We start from the raw sequence: 13,724 nt of genomic DNA on the forward strand, positions 1-13,724 counted from the left end.
GGAGAAGTTGCATTTGGATGTGGCAGAAGTTTCTCTAAATTCAGTAGTGGGATTCACTCCGAATCACACTATGAAGGTGAAGGGAGAGATAGTTGATAGGGATGTAGTAGTGTCAATAGATAGTGGGGCAACCCACAATTTCATCTCCATCCATATTGTTGATCTATTAGGGGTGAAACTAGTGGATACAGGAGGTACGGGGTGATAATGAGCACCGGAAAGATAGAAATGTGTAGAGGAGTTTGTAAGAAGTGGTGTCGACCATTTAGGGGGTATATGTGAGGGAGAATTTTCTTCCCTTGGAATTGGGGAGTATGAATGTCATCTTGGGGATGAAATGGCTGCAAATCTTGGGGGAGACCAAGGTAAGTTGGAGAGTACTGAGGAGGAACTAGTGGGGGGAAAGAGAATGGTGATACTTGGAGATGCCGAGCTTTCTAGAGCGGGAGTATCTCTCAAGTCCATGATCAGAACCATACAGGAGGTTGGAGGCGGATATTTGGTAGAACTGTAACGATTGGAGAGGGTCAGTGTGGGGGAAGAGGGAGACATTCCTCTTGTAGTGCAACCAGTCATACAGCAGTTCAGTAAGGTGTTCCAGCCACCTCAAGGGTTACCACCACTTAGAGAACAGGAGCATGCAATTCTTCTAAAGGAGGGGGGTCATCGATTAGTGTATGACCATACTACTACCCTCAGATTCAGAATGATGAGATTGAGAAGCTGATTAGGGAGATGTTAGAGGCTGGAATCATTAGACCAAATGTAAGTCCCTTCTCTAGCCCAATATTACTGGTCAAAAAGAAGGATGAGAGCTTGAGGTTTTGTGTGGATTACAGGGCATTGAATAAGAAAACTGCACTAGATAATTTCCCATTCCGGTGATTGACGAGCTTTTGAATGAATTGTATGGAGCAGTGATATTCTCCAAACTGGATTTGAAGTCGAGATACCATCAGATCTGGATGAGGGAGGAAGACATCTCAAAGACAGCATTCCAGACACACGAGGGGCATTATGAGTTTCTGGTTATGCCATTTGGGCTTACCAATGCCCCTGCCACTTTCCAGTCACTAATGAAAAGGGTGTTCAGACAGTATCTCCGAAAGTTTGTGTCTTCCCTTGGATTTAGGGACCTCAACACAATTTTTTTAAACATTTATAACCAATTAATTTTCCACTTCTTCTAAGTAAGGATGACACAACTACATAACATCTTAAAAATAAGAAATGATGCTTTTACAAGAAGTTAAGATTGGGAGACATTCCTGATTACAACCTTGAAAGGATTTTAACTTCGTTAACATCCTCGGCATTGTGGTAGTTGGGAAACTCATCCTTTACCATTTACATGTATATCAAGGGAACGAACTTCAATTCAACCGAAGTAATGTCATAAATACTGACACAAATGCTAGCAGCTGTACACAATAAGGTTGATTTGATATCCTATTTAGACTATGGTCCTGAGTTGATGTCTATAATGATGTTCATGGATTGGACGACTAATAATAGTGAAAGGGCATATTCACCAAACTACTATTTCTTAAGCTTCTTGCATGTTGAAGAAATTACACCAAGAGAATCTCATCTCTACATACAAAAGCCCTAGTTGGACTCTTTCCAATGTAGATTCACAACCATGATCTTGAAAAAAATAGTAATGTTATTAAATAAACCAACTTCTACCCTTTTAGAACCATGCAATGACGCCTTCTCTTAATCAATATTCAATTAGCCTTAGGTTGGCTTGATTTGATTTCTTTCATCACTAGTGAAAGTTTTTAAGTTATGCTTAGATGACCCATGAAAAACCTTAAATAGGTTGCATGATTATCAAATGTTAGGTTATCAAGTAATGTTATAGTCAGTATAGGTAAGAATTTTTGTATGGATTTTTCTCAAACTCTTTTATCATCGATTAAAGGTATTGGATTATCCTTTGACCAACAATGTAGGTTGGGTTAAGAATCTTTGGTGAGTTTCTGATGTGGAACCAAATGCAACGAGCTTCTCAAGAAAATTAAAAGTGAACGACAACGTAATTTCAATTAATATCTTATTGAGATAGCAAGAAAATCATTAAAGAAATCGTGTTATCAACTAGCTTAGGCGAAGAAGTATGTAGATTAGCCAAAACCTTCAGACAACCAACAATAGTAGCAACACTAAAAGCTATTACAACAATCCGTCATTTAATAACGAGAAGTTCACCTTGGGGAAATACTCACTCAACTAGACTAGGCTTTGCGGGAGAAGAATTTCAGCACACCAAACGATGCCACGAGGAAGGTTGCGATGCCAAGGGTCTTGAGCCACGGAGGAGTCGACGATGACAGTAGAGCCCCCAAGTAAGATTTTGGATGGTAGTCTGAGAGCTAAGTTGTCACAACCAAAATTCATTCAAAAGTCCCATGAGAGCATGCTAATTTGGAAGCCCTAAAGGGCACTTAGTGTTGGACATTGTCCATACCATAAAAGTCCATAGGCGGGCTTATCATCAAAAGAGCTCTAAGAAAGCTCAAAACAACAAAGGGAAGCAAAGAATCTCTGACTCCATCAACTGAGGGATTAGTTTCACTTTATTATATCTTTGGGCAATATCCTCTCTCAACCACTTGGGTTTCCAACTACAATCTAAAATTTTGCCACTTGAATGAAACTTGGAGGACTCAAATTGCTCTCAAATATATTTAAATGGCTTAGGCTTCGTTTGAGACAGCTTTTTTATTGCTTTCTAAAACATCTTTATTGTATAAAAATTTTATTTTAAAAAATTTTGTACTAGAAAACTGCTTTAAGAAGCAGTAAGAAAGCCGTCCTAGCTAGAAAACCAGATTCTCATTGAAATGGTGAGAACCAGTTTGAACCGGTTCCAGTTCGGTTGAACTGGCCAATTTAATATCAAATATTTTTTATTTAAATAAAATTTTTAATATTAAATTTTATTTAATTAAATATTTTAAATTTTAAATATATATTTAAAGGCATATATGTAAATAAATTTGAGTAGTTGCTAGCTTGCGACATCATGTAGCTTTATTGTTACTTATGGTTTGTACTTTATACTATATAAAAAGAACCACTTTAAATTCTCCTTTGATTGGAGACAAAACATGTGAGAATTTTGCACGAGAGTTAAAGTGTCAAACTATGAAATTGCTTGAGTTGTAAATTTAAGCTAGGAATACAGATACTTTATAAAAGTTAGGAACATGAATTTTTTATATTATAAACTTTATATATTATATTAAATATTTTACCATTATTCTTATTAATATATATAATATTTAATGATTAATTGAGTTTTTAAATAAGCTTTATGTTGAGCTTTAGATGAGCTTGTTCATGAGCTTTAATCAAAGTAGTTATGTATTCTTTGTTAAAATTTTAATTATGAAGTAATTTCTATTATATTTGAAAATTTTTAGCATTTATTATGTCATCTGGTTCAAATCCGGTTCGATCCGGTTGAACCATTAAACCGTGAATCTTTCCTTCTTCCAGTTTATTGTTCAGTTCAATTTTCACAATCTTGAGTACAGGAATTTTTAACCAACAATTACTTTTGGGATTTTTCTCCCTAAAAAAAAACTTGGCAAATGATCATTTTTTAGCATCTTCACACAATCGTCTAAAAAATATATGCAAATTCTGATGTGTCTACAAGCCATAATGAAATTTTTAAGTCCGGATTTGAGATTTTTTTTCCCCAACGAACTAGGAGTTTTGATGTGAAAAGTTTTGAAGGGAGATCAAGATGTCGTCCCTAGCAACAACAAAATATTCTCAAAAATTTTTTACTTTAGATTTAATTGTGAAAAACGACTAATGACATAATTCTAGTAGCAGAAATACAAAAAATGAAATTTCAAGAATCAAATTGGACGAGTGTTGCACTATGAAAATTTGAGGGAAAGGCACATGTAAAAGAGAATATATAACAAAAATAAAACAAAATAAAATAAAATAATGTGAATAAATTTTTGCTTTTTTATCTTTTGCATGGCAGGTTGATCGATAGAAGCTATACAGTTTTATGCCTGCTTTTAATCCTCTCGTCTAAATTCTACATGATTTTATTTGTGGAAGTTTATCGTACTATCTATTTTAATATTTATTTCTTAAATCTTTCAAGAAAAAAAAAATCTCCTGAAGATAACGCTTATGGATCTAATTCAATGTATAATCTACAGGTGGTGATACTTGTGGAATTGTTGCCTCTTTCTGGTTTACCTCCCGAGTCTTTAATGGTTGGTGTGTCAGTTCTTCCAAGTAAATTTGTCATCACAAAGCCGCGACTCTGCGTTAAACCCCTGCTCATTAATACAGAAAGGAACAAATAGAAAGGGTTATATCAACATCATATCACCTACCCTTTGTAGTTCTATGCAAAAGCTTGTTTGTCTCACCGGATACCGTGCTGATAAAATTTGGTGCTAGTATTTATTACAGCACAGGATTCGGTTCATTTTATTCATCATTGGTTCTCTGCATTTTCTATATGAGTTATCATCTTCAGAGAAACACTGTTTAGCATATAAAGCTGCATAAACAAAGCAGACAAGTAGTCTCAAAGTCTTTCCTGTGCAAACTAAAAAGTTTGTTTTAAATTCTGTACGTTATTCAATGGCAATGTTCCTATATGTTAAGTCTCATTCTTGATTCAGTTTCAGGTCATTGTAAAATTTTGTCTCGACATTTTGAAAGCAATGATGATCTCCAGTTTTTTTATCTTTGTTGAGCTGAGGTGAAAGGTTTAAATACTTCAAAGGAAAGCCAGGTACTTTTTCAGTTCTTTACAGTGCACCTCTTTTTATAGGAACAGTTCCTGAAATAGACCAATCGCTGCACATTAGGTTTTGTCTATTTTAATGAGAAGCTTCATTTAAAAAAAAAAGTAATGCTGATTATTTGTTTTGAATGTTTAATAGCTTGTAAGAATTTTATTTATTTGATCATCTTCTTGTTTATATTTGACCACATTTGTGGGAATCTTCTGCTTTCTCACAATGAGAAAATTGTCATAAGAGTCCCGTACCTTCATTCAGGAAAAGTTTGATTTGAAGATTTGAACACCCCAATTGATGGAAATTCTATTCTTTTTCCCTTTCTTTTGTTTAAAAAATAAATAAACAAAGTAACCTTTAACATTCTCAACGTTATGTCAATCGTTTCAAAATTTCAAATCTACTGAAATTTGCATGATTTCAAAAATTTTTATTGATTGATTGTTTATAGGCATTGTTGACCACTATAGTTTTAGAGCATAGGCAATGGAAACAGTTTTTATAACTTGATTCATGATTTATAATCATAACTTTATTTTTATTAATTTGTCCCTTAGTCTTGCTGTGTTGTATGCCTAATTTAGATCATTGATACTTTTAAGTACAAGGTACGTAGTATCCAACAAAGTATTGGATGGGGATCGTTTGATGTGACGCTTAAGGTCTTGTCATAGGAATATCTGAATTAAAATAAAATAAAAAAACAGATTCCCTTTATGTCCAACCTGATGAGATAGATACATAGTCAATGAGAAGGGAACCATTGAGATTAATGAAGACCATTTTTTATATATTTTTTTATGTTATATTCTTTAGATATTAAATTAAAAATTCCACCAACATTTTTGTAATGAATGATTTTAATTGTATAATATAAAACTTTAAAAGTAAATAAATTAATTTTATTTGGTGAAGTATACTAACAAAGTTAAAATATTTGGGTTTTTTTTATATTATTTGATCATTCTTTTTGCAAGTTTGATGCATGGTGCTATATCATATTATATATAGACTTTCTCATCCTACTTTTCAAGATAACAAATATTAAAATAGAAGATTATGATAAAAGTCAAATCTTACTGATTTTGAACTTTTATTATGCAATGATACATGAGCAATAATTTATCTGTAAACATTCAGAACTTCAGCAAAACAATCACCGAAGTTGTGTTACTTTTTGTTGAATATTTCAAAATTTTGGTATATATTTTATAAATACAAAATTTTGAGTGATGTTTTTTCAAATAAAAACAATTTTAGTGAAGCATAGATAATCTCCATGATACTATAAAATTTAAACTTAAGAAGAGCTGTGCTGCAAAGAATGACAGGTTCTGAACCTGTTTTGTGAAAAATGAATAGACATCAGCATTGAAAAGATTTAAGGTCATTTCCTCTCATAAGTTGCATTTGTACATATCCTTAAGTGCTAATTTAAAAAAAAAGAAAAACAAAATCTTGAAGAAGATAACTAACCCTCAGGAAATTACAAGGTGAGCTCTAGATTAATTCTATTGGCACTGGTTGGCGTGGATAAAGACAAGGACAGCTGCAAGTCATCTTCCTCTTCCAGGCATTCTTTGATATTGTTCTCTTGCTCCTGCCATTATTATGTTTGGAAGCTAAATTAGTTTAAAATGCAGTTTCTGCTAATGCTAGTTGTATGATTAAGTTCTATGAAGTATGAAGACTTAGGACCATAACTAGATTAATGTTTTTCTTAAGAAAAATCAAGAAATAAGTAATTAGAATAGTCTGCTAATAGCTATAATTGCACCTAAATTAAGCTGGATACTTACCTTGGGTTCATCTGATTGTTCTTTCCTGAAGATACAAGCAGCTGAGAACTCTGGCGCTACTGCACTATACTCTTGTCTTGGCCCAAAGTAACCAAAATAGTATTGATTGGACTGAAAACTGGAAGCAGTCGGTTGTACCTCCACTCGAAACCTGTTAAAGAAATCTCAAAGAGAAAAATGTAAGTTTGTTTTTCCACATAGAGTATGTTATATTATTTAGGTGATCTAAGAATAAGTACTGAGTGCCTCAAATGCAATGGGGTTTTGAAATAATGATTTATTTATCTTTATTGTGATCTATAAGTGCTGTAGCCTGTGTTTTTTTTTTTTTGAACGGGGTATCCACCCGCTGCCACCCTCAAAAGAGCGCTTAGTGGTGTGACTAATTCTCGGCTGACCTAGAAGAGGCACCCACCCCAGAAACCTCTTGGCCCGCACTTGATCGAGCCCCACTTAAGTGACACTGCCATTGGGGTTTGTGCACCAACCAAGTTAAGCATTGGTAGGTAGCCTAAGGCTTTAAGAAAAATGTTCAAATTTTAAACATTTAACTTGAATCCAACTATGTGATGACGTGAATATTATTAATAATGATGAGAAATAAGCAATAACTTGTGTACATATAAAAATAAATATTGAAGAGGTGGATGGATACCTTTTGAATGGGCGTTGATCAGATTGAGGAGAGGGTTGCAAAGAGTAACGTTGTGACTGGTACTCTAAGCTGGAGCAGGACCTTGACAGAGGAGGAGCAGATTCAGTAGGCTCATTCTCATCAACAACATCACTATGCTCATCTCCATTAGCATCAATATTATCTAATGTTCTCTCTCTTCTTTTGCTTACGAGCATCTCTTCTGATGAATTTGAACCTGTCAAAGTTTGATTGGAGAATATTAATCATATCATTAGCACAAATTTTGAGATTTTATAATGATTTGCTGGCCATTATATTATAATTAATGATGAGGAGGATCAAACGACCTGTAGAAGTTCAAATTTTTATTTTTTTAGGGTTAAGCTTAAACATTTTATAAATTACATTGTTGAAATTGATGTTTTGGTGTAAATATTGCAAATGTTAGGTGTTGTTGAATTAAATTTCCTTCAAGGAGATGAACGATTTTCAAATTTATTTTGAGGGATATAAAGTGCAAATACTAAACTTCAGAAGGGTATATCTGACACTAAACAACATGGCGAGCGATAATACAAAGAGCTTCTTCTGATATAAAAATTCATTAGGAATGTTCTTTGATTGTTATACAACTATCAATCAACAAATCAAGACGAGCTGAGTGCTCATTAAGATTGTCATAAGCATATTCAAAATAATAGGAAATTTTATCAAAATTATTTTATCTGAAGACCAAATTTATTTTTCTTATAGTTTTAATAAAATATTCTATTATTTTGAGTTTTTTTTTTTGCATCAGTAGTTTCTGGCTCTATGTTTTTTACTTCAGAGTGGAGGGGCCAGAAGATATTGTTTATTTCCATAAGTTGCAAAAATAATAAAAAAATGATACTGTAAGCATCCTATAAACTTCTGAAGAAGTTAGAGATTATTACCTGATTTCCTCTCCTTCTCTTCCATGCGGATTCTACACATCTACAGTAACCATATTATTGCTTTATTAATGATTCAAAAGAGAATAAAATTGAAAAAAAAAAAAGTTTTAAATTAAGAAATAAAACCTGGAGACGACTCTTTATATGAGAGAGCTGGATATCTGGGCATTTCATTAGCTCTCTGATTTGTTTAGGAGTAGCTTCTGCATGAATAAAAGGTCAAACTTGGAATTAGAACATTGACATTAGAGATGAAAGGGAGAATTGATTAAGAAGCTACAGGAAAGTTGAAGGAGAAGAACTTTATTTCCCAAAAAAAAAAAATTACTTCTTGTGCCTCCTAGAACTATCATGGCTTCTTCGAAGAGCAGCTTGAGCTCGCTCGTCCAGTTGAAACGCGGCTTGCTTGAACGCACGTATGGCCGCACTTCTCCGCTGCTTCTGCGGTGACCCATGGCTCTACTCTCGTGCATGGATTCAAGATGAGAGAGAAAAGCTCATTTCCTTTTCCTCTTTGCCTGTTTAAATAAGCTTTAGGAGAAGCTCTGCAACCTCTCTCTCTCTCTCTCTCTCTTCTCCTTCACTCACACGCGCGCACATTTGATTTTTTTTACCAGTTTACTTTCATCATGGGGAATTTTTCTGCACTATTTTTCCATTATGTAATATGAAAAAATAAAAGTTTTTACATATCTACAATAAATTTTTTCTGCACTATTTAATAATTAATTAATATATCATTTTAATTTTAAGTTAAATTTATAAAAGGTATATTTTATTTTGAATAAAATAAATTAATGATAATTTTTCCTATAACTTATTATTTTAAATATTATATAAATAAATATTTAAATATAAGATGTATAAATTTACAAAAAAATTAATGTGTGTCATTTCTCATATGCATGCATCTTAATATCTTAATTTTTTAATGTTTATAAAGATTAATATTGTCGATTTCCATATGATAAAATCTCTCTTAATTATTAAAATTAAATTTTTTTTCATGAATTTTTTATCACGATAAGTGCAAATAAATGAGACATTTCGTTCAATGAATAATCGTTGAACTGATTTTGATAAATGAGACATTTTAGTTCAATTATTTTAATTTAAATAATATTTTTTCTAGAAGCTATTTGAATTTATCATCATTTTCAAGTGAGTTGATTTGTGGTTTTATATGTAAATATATAGGAAATTTTCATTATTTTTATAGAAAAAATAATTTTATGTTCAAAATATAAAATATCATACGGTTGAACTCTAGGATGTGACGAAAGCAAACTATGTGTAATTTACTCATGGCTTGAAGTTGAAAAGAGCTTTGAGATCTAAAAAATTTTAAAGCTTCACCTAACATTTGACACTAACTATTATTGTCGGTGACCATTGTCACCTAATTATCTTCACTTGACCACTATCTCCTAATTTCCATTTAATCATAATCGCCAGCTGACTAAGATCTTCTAATCACTCTTACTAAATTATATCTCATGATTACCGTCACTTGATAACTGTCTCTTGATAATTGTCATCCGACGACAATCCACTCCAACTTTATCACTAACAACATCAACACACAACATTGCTTATAAATTCAATGCACATGAATAGTTAATCCTAATTAATGCTGATGCCGACCAACTACCTCATCCATCATCACTGATAATGTCGACGCAAGACATCGATGCACACCATTAAAGCATGTCATCATGCTATCACTACAAACATTGATGCTTGTCGATTTTATCACCTGCCATTATTCATGACATCAATTCTTGATATCTCTAATAAGAGTGATACACAATGTTAACACCAACTCTAATTCTCAATATTAACAGCTAGTTTACACTTGACTTTTTTTATCTCCAGTTTCCTCTCCTGAGAAAAAGAACGATCAAATAGATCATAAATGATCTCTCGAAGATAAGTTCAATGTTATTAGGCTTTTGTAGTATTTGTCGTGGAATCCATCATCTATAGTTCATAATTACTATATTTTATTAACGCTTTCTCCAATTCTGAGGAGTGTTATCTTTAGTAATCTATAATATATACTTATGGAATCATTTCAACTGGGCTAGATTATATGATTTTTTTTTTCTTTTTGAAAATTTTCACAAGTTCTTATGTCGATTTCAACTTTTTTTTTTTAATGTGTGTTTGCTAGACTTCACATAAAGATAATATTTTTAACTCTTTTTCTTTAATATCTTGAATATTTTAGCACGAGACAATTTAGAGCCATCTTTAAGAAGCTGAGGCAATAGTTTAAAATTTGAAGATTGTAAAAGACTTAAAAAAAAAAAAATCTCTTATGATGATGATGAATAGTGTGTTGATGCCATGTAGATCTAGTAGTTTTGTGTGAGACTATAAAGTAGGACTTCTTATTTATCTAGAGTTTAGATATATCTATTTCTTTATTTATATAATATATAAGCTTAACTGATATTTGCAATTAAGTTGTTGAAAGAAATATTAATAATTAGTCAATTCTCAAATTTCTTGTAAAAGTGATCATATCAATTTTTTTTTTAAGATTGGCCCTTATAAGAGACTAAGCTCTTTATACATCTTCAAGATATGCTTAAAATCTTTCACTTATTATGACACAGTTTGTTAATCATAAATTATAATTTTTTTTTGTATTTAACACCCCTTGCATGCGTCTAAGAGTGTTTTATATTCATGTGAATAATGTCTAAATCTATTATGAAGCAAGTCCTAGGGGTATGTGTGGATAATTTAGAAATCTAAATTTTTTTCCTTAGGCCATCACGATGCCGGGTTGGCGGCATCAATGCTTTGAACTCTCTATCTTTTGGCCAAAATAGTTATAAGCTTTGGTAGTAAGGTGGTGCTACAGCTTTATGCTCTTTAGTGGAGAGAGCTTTAGTGTGGGAGGATATGGAGTCGTGTTCGATTCAAATTTCATAAAAATATCCTTTTCCACTAAATTTTTAAACTCAAATCCATTTTCCTCCCTTAGGAAGCTAGAGAGAGAGAGAGAGCTAGAGAGAGAGAGAATTCTAAGGAGATAAAGCTAGGTTTTGGGCCAACGATTTATTTTCTCCTGTCAGACCAGCTCTAAAATTTATCCAAGTTGAGGTAGGCTATATTATGCCTATATTGTTTTTATGTTACAGTTTAGATTTATTACTTTGTATTGTAAAAATAAGGATAACTGTATTGCTACTAAAATTTCATTGAATATTGTAGAGCTAATTATTCTGGATATTTAAGTATTTTTCTTAGAAATTTACATAGGGTGGCTTGAAAAGTAAGTTATATTATTTGGAAAAAAAATTATTACCCTAAAACATAATGATGAAGTATAATTAAATATTCAAAATAATATTTTGAACAATCCCTATTAATTTGTTGACATTTTGAATTATGAAATTCCACTCATTAGTTAATTTCTTTGCCTAGTAATAAAACGCTATGTAAAATTTTGAAATTGGTTTATTTATATTTCTTTTATTATAATGCAATGAAATAAATGCTTATTTACGTAAAATATGTGATGTTTAGAAGATCTAACGTGTGTTGGAAGTTCTTGTGCTCAATGCACAAGGAGTTATAGGGGTCTGAATTTTTGAATATTTGGTATGTGCTAAGCATTGGGAGTCATAAGGGGTTGTTTTATGATATGCTTGTATATAGAGTTATAAGGGCCTATTTCTATTGGGAGGATAAGAGCTTGAAAAATTTTTATTACTTTTCTGCTTTGATATATAAAGTACTTATTTGTTTACTTTCAATGCACAATCTATCTTATTTTAATTTCTTGTAATTAATAGTATGATTAGTATGATAAATTTATGATGAACTGGCTTTAAATTTGGTTAAATACATGATAAATAAAATATATAGAATTTATATTTATTGGTGTGACCACCTGAACAGTGTTGGCTTACATCTAAAAAGCATTCTATTTTTAGATTAGGGGAAAGGGATGGAGCTGGTCGAGTAGCAATTATATCAAGTTTTGATTTATTTGAGTACTCTATATAGGTATTTTTTTTTTAATTTTGTTCTATCATGGCTATTTATTTATTTTTTCATTCACGTATATAGTCATATACTGTATATAGTAGATTTTATTGCAAAATACATTTTAATAATTAACGAAAATAAATTTATGAATGAGTTTATTATATTTCGCTCAATGGAAATTAATTAGAAGCTATTTGATCTATGAAATTTAAAAATTAAAAGTAAAAAGTTCCTAAAACTTAAATCTTAGGTTGATATTTCTGAATTCAATGTGATAGAACCTATTCTATTTATGGGTCTTATTGAGTTGGATTGTGATAACTCTTTTTTTGGTATGAGAGTAGTGGTTTTGGTGGATTAATTATTAAACAAAGCTATTAAAAATGATATAGAATTGAGTGAAGTAGTTCTATGTATTATCCAGGCATTAATTTCATCTTATTTGTATTTGTATGTCTATTCAACAATGTGTTATGTGTTATTATCTAATGGATCAGTATGACCCTAATATGTTAGATGAGCATAGTGTTAATCGGATAGCACTAGTGCAGAGTAGCACTCTTACTATTAGTTTTAATTCTATTTATGAGTTTGCTAGTTTGGTAGCCTAACTGATTGGCAAGGCTTAGAGCAAAATTTCTTCTATTAGGTTTGATAAGGTTAACAAACGCATGTAGACATTTTTTTAGATTAAATCATCTAAGATTTAAGGGCATTGTTAGCCTAGAGTAGCAAAGGATAGGTTGATGAGATTAGAGAAGACTTTTAATGGGCTATAGTGTCCTCCTGAGAGGAAGCTACCATTGGACATATTATTGTTTAATGGTGAGGCTGAGCACTAGTGGTTGGGCCAGCAAAGGAAAAAAGTTTTAGGGGAGGCTGAACTCCCAAATTAGCTAAGAGGAATTTAAAGATGAATTTTGAGTATGGTTTAATCCTCTATCCACACATCATTAGATGCATGACATGCACTTTCTTTTAGGTTAGTTTAGGGAAGCATAAAAGTTATGTAGTAAGAGGTAGAGTTCCTTGCATTAGCAGGTATGCCCTGCTGCTGATTAATAATTTAGAATAGAAGTGCTACAAATTTTTGAGAGGGCTCTAAGATAGTCTAAGGTAGCTGCAAGTTCTATTTCACATTACTATTTCTCTAAGTTAATGGAGAGGATCTTTTAATAGAGAATGGTCTTATATCTAATCAACAACAATGAGTTACATGAAGGAAGAGGTTTGGAAGTGAGACTTATGGTAGCAATTTTTTTTCTTAAAGAAAAGTACCAGGTTTGGACATGGAGATTTTAAGAGTGGTGGACTATCTATCTCAAATCCTAGTCGTGGTAGAGTTACTAATTATTGAGGTTTTATTAGTGGGGCCTCTGTATGCTAGAGTAATGGTAATAGGAATTTTGATTAATGCTATAGGATGATGGGAATGTGATTCTGGCATGGTTATATTAGAGATAGGGTAGTTAAGTGTCTATAAGCAAGGCTTGACTAAAATTTTAAGCCTAGGCCTGAGAGCTCAAGTAGGCCATTCGGGAGAACTAGGATAATTTTG

The 13,724-nt window shown here is 32.0% G+C and overlaps 2 protein-coding genes across 7 annotated transcripts in view; one reads left to right on the top strand and one right to left on the bottom strand.

Moving 5' to 3' along the window:
* The window catches only part of LOC110111870, a 47,678-nt gene extending 40,791 nt beyond the window's left edge, over nucleotides 1–6,887 (top strand). For 3 of the 6 annotated variants that reach the window (XM_028700022.1, XM_028700018.1, XM_028700023.1), the window contains 2 exons: nucleotides 4,197–4,783; nucleotides 6,621–6,869. In XM_028700022.1, the coding sequence (XP_028555855.1) occupies nucleotides 4,197–4,346 (150 nt within the window). In that variant the 3' untranslated portion in view covers nucleotides 4,347–4,783; nucleotides 6,621–6,869. Of the gene's footprint in view, nucleotides 1–4,196; nucleotides 4,784–6,620 lie in introns of all 6 variants that reach the window. The other 3 variants (XM_028700019.1, XM_028700020.1, XM_028700021.1) reach the window with 3 other exon arrangements.
* On the bottom strand, nucleotides 5,295–8,723 carry LOC110111871 (probable transcription factor KAN4). Its single transcript, XM_020843917.2, has 6 exons — nucleotides 8,490–8,723; nucleotides 8,288–8,364; nucleotides 8,162–8,201; nucleotides 7,245–7,461; nucleotides 6,590–6,740; nucleotides 5,295–6,390 (listed from the first exon to the last, which is right to left on the bottom strand). Exons 1-6 carry the CDS (start codon nucleotides 8,632–8,634, stop codon nucleotides 6,277–6,279), a joined length of 744 nt encoding a protein of 247 aa, XP_020699576.1. The 5' UTR covers nucleotides 8,635–8,723; the 3' UTR covers nucleotides 5,295–6,276.
* Nucleotides 8,724–13,724: the final 5,001 nt, after the last annotated feature.

The sequence above is a fragment of the Dendrobium catenatum genome, unplaced genomic scaffold (genome assembly GCF_001605985.2).
Source record: "Dendrobium catenatum unplaced genomic scaffold, ASM160598v2 fragScaff_scaffold_1429, whole genome shotgun sequence".
Lineage (NCBI taxonomy): Eukaryota > Viridiplantae > Streptophyta > Magnoliopsida > Asparagales > Orchidaceae > Dendrobium > Dendrobium catenatum.

What these genes read in the sequence shown, in the direction of transcription:
- LOC110111871 (XM_020843917.2), bottom strand. Translation starts at nt 8,634, where the DNA reads ATGCACGAGAGTAGAGCCATGGGTCACCGCAGAAGCAGCGGAGAAGTG. An exon ending in ATATAAAGAGTCGTCTCCAG is followed by an intron (nt 8,202 to 8,287) that starts GTTTTATTTCTT and finishes TGGTTACTGTAG; the next exon opens with ATGTGTAGAATCCGCATGGA. An exon ending in AACAATCAGATGAACCCAAG is followed by an intron (nt 6,391 to 6,589) that starts GTAAGTATCCAG and finishes TAATAATGGCAG; the next exon opens with GAGCAAGAGAACAATATCAA.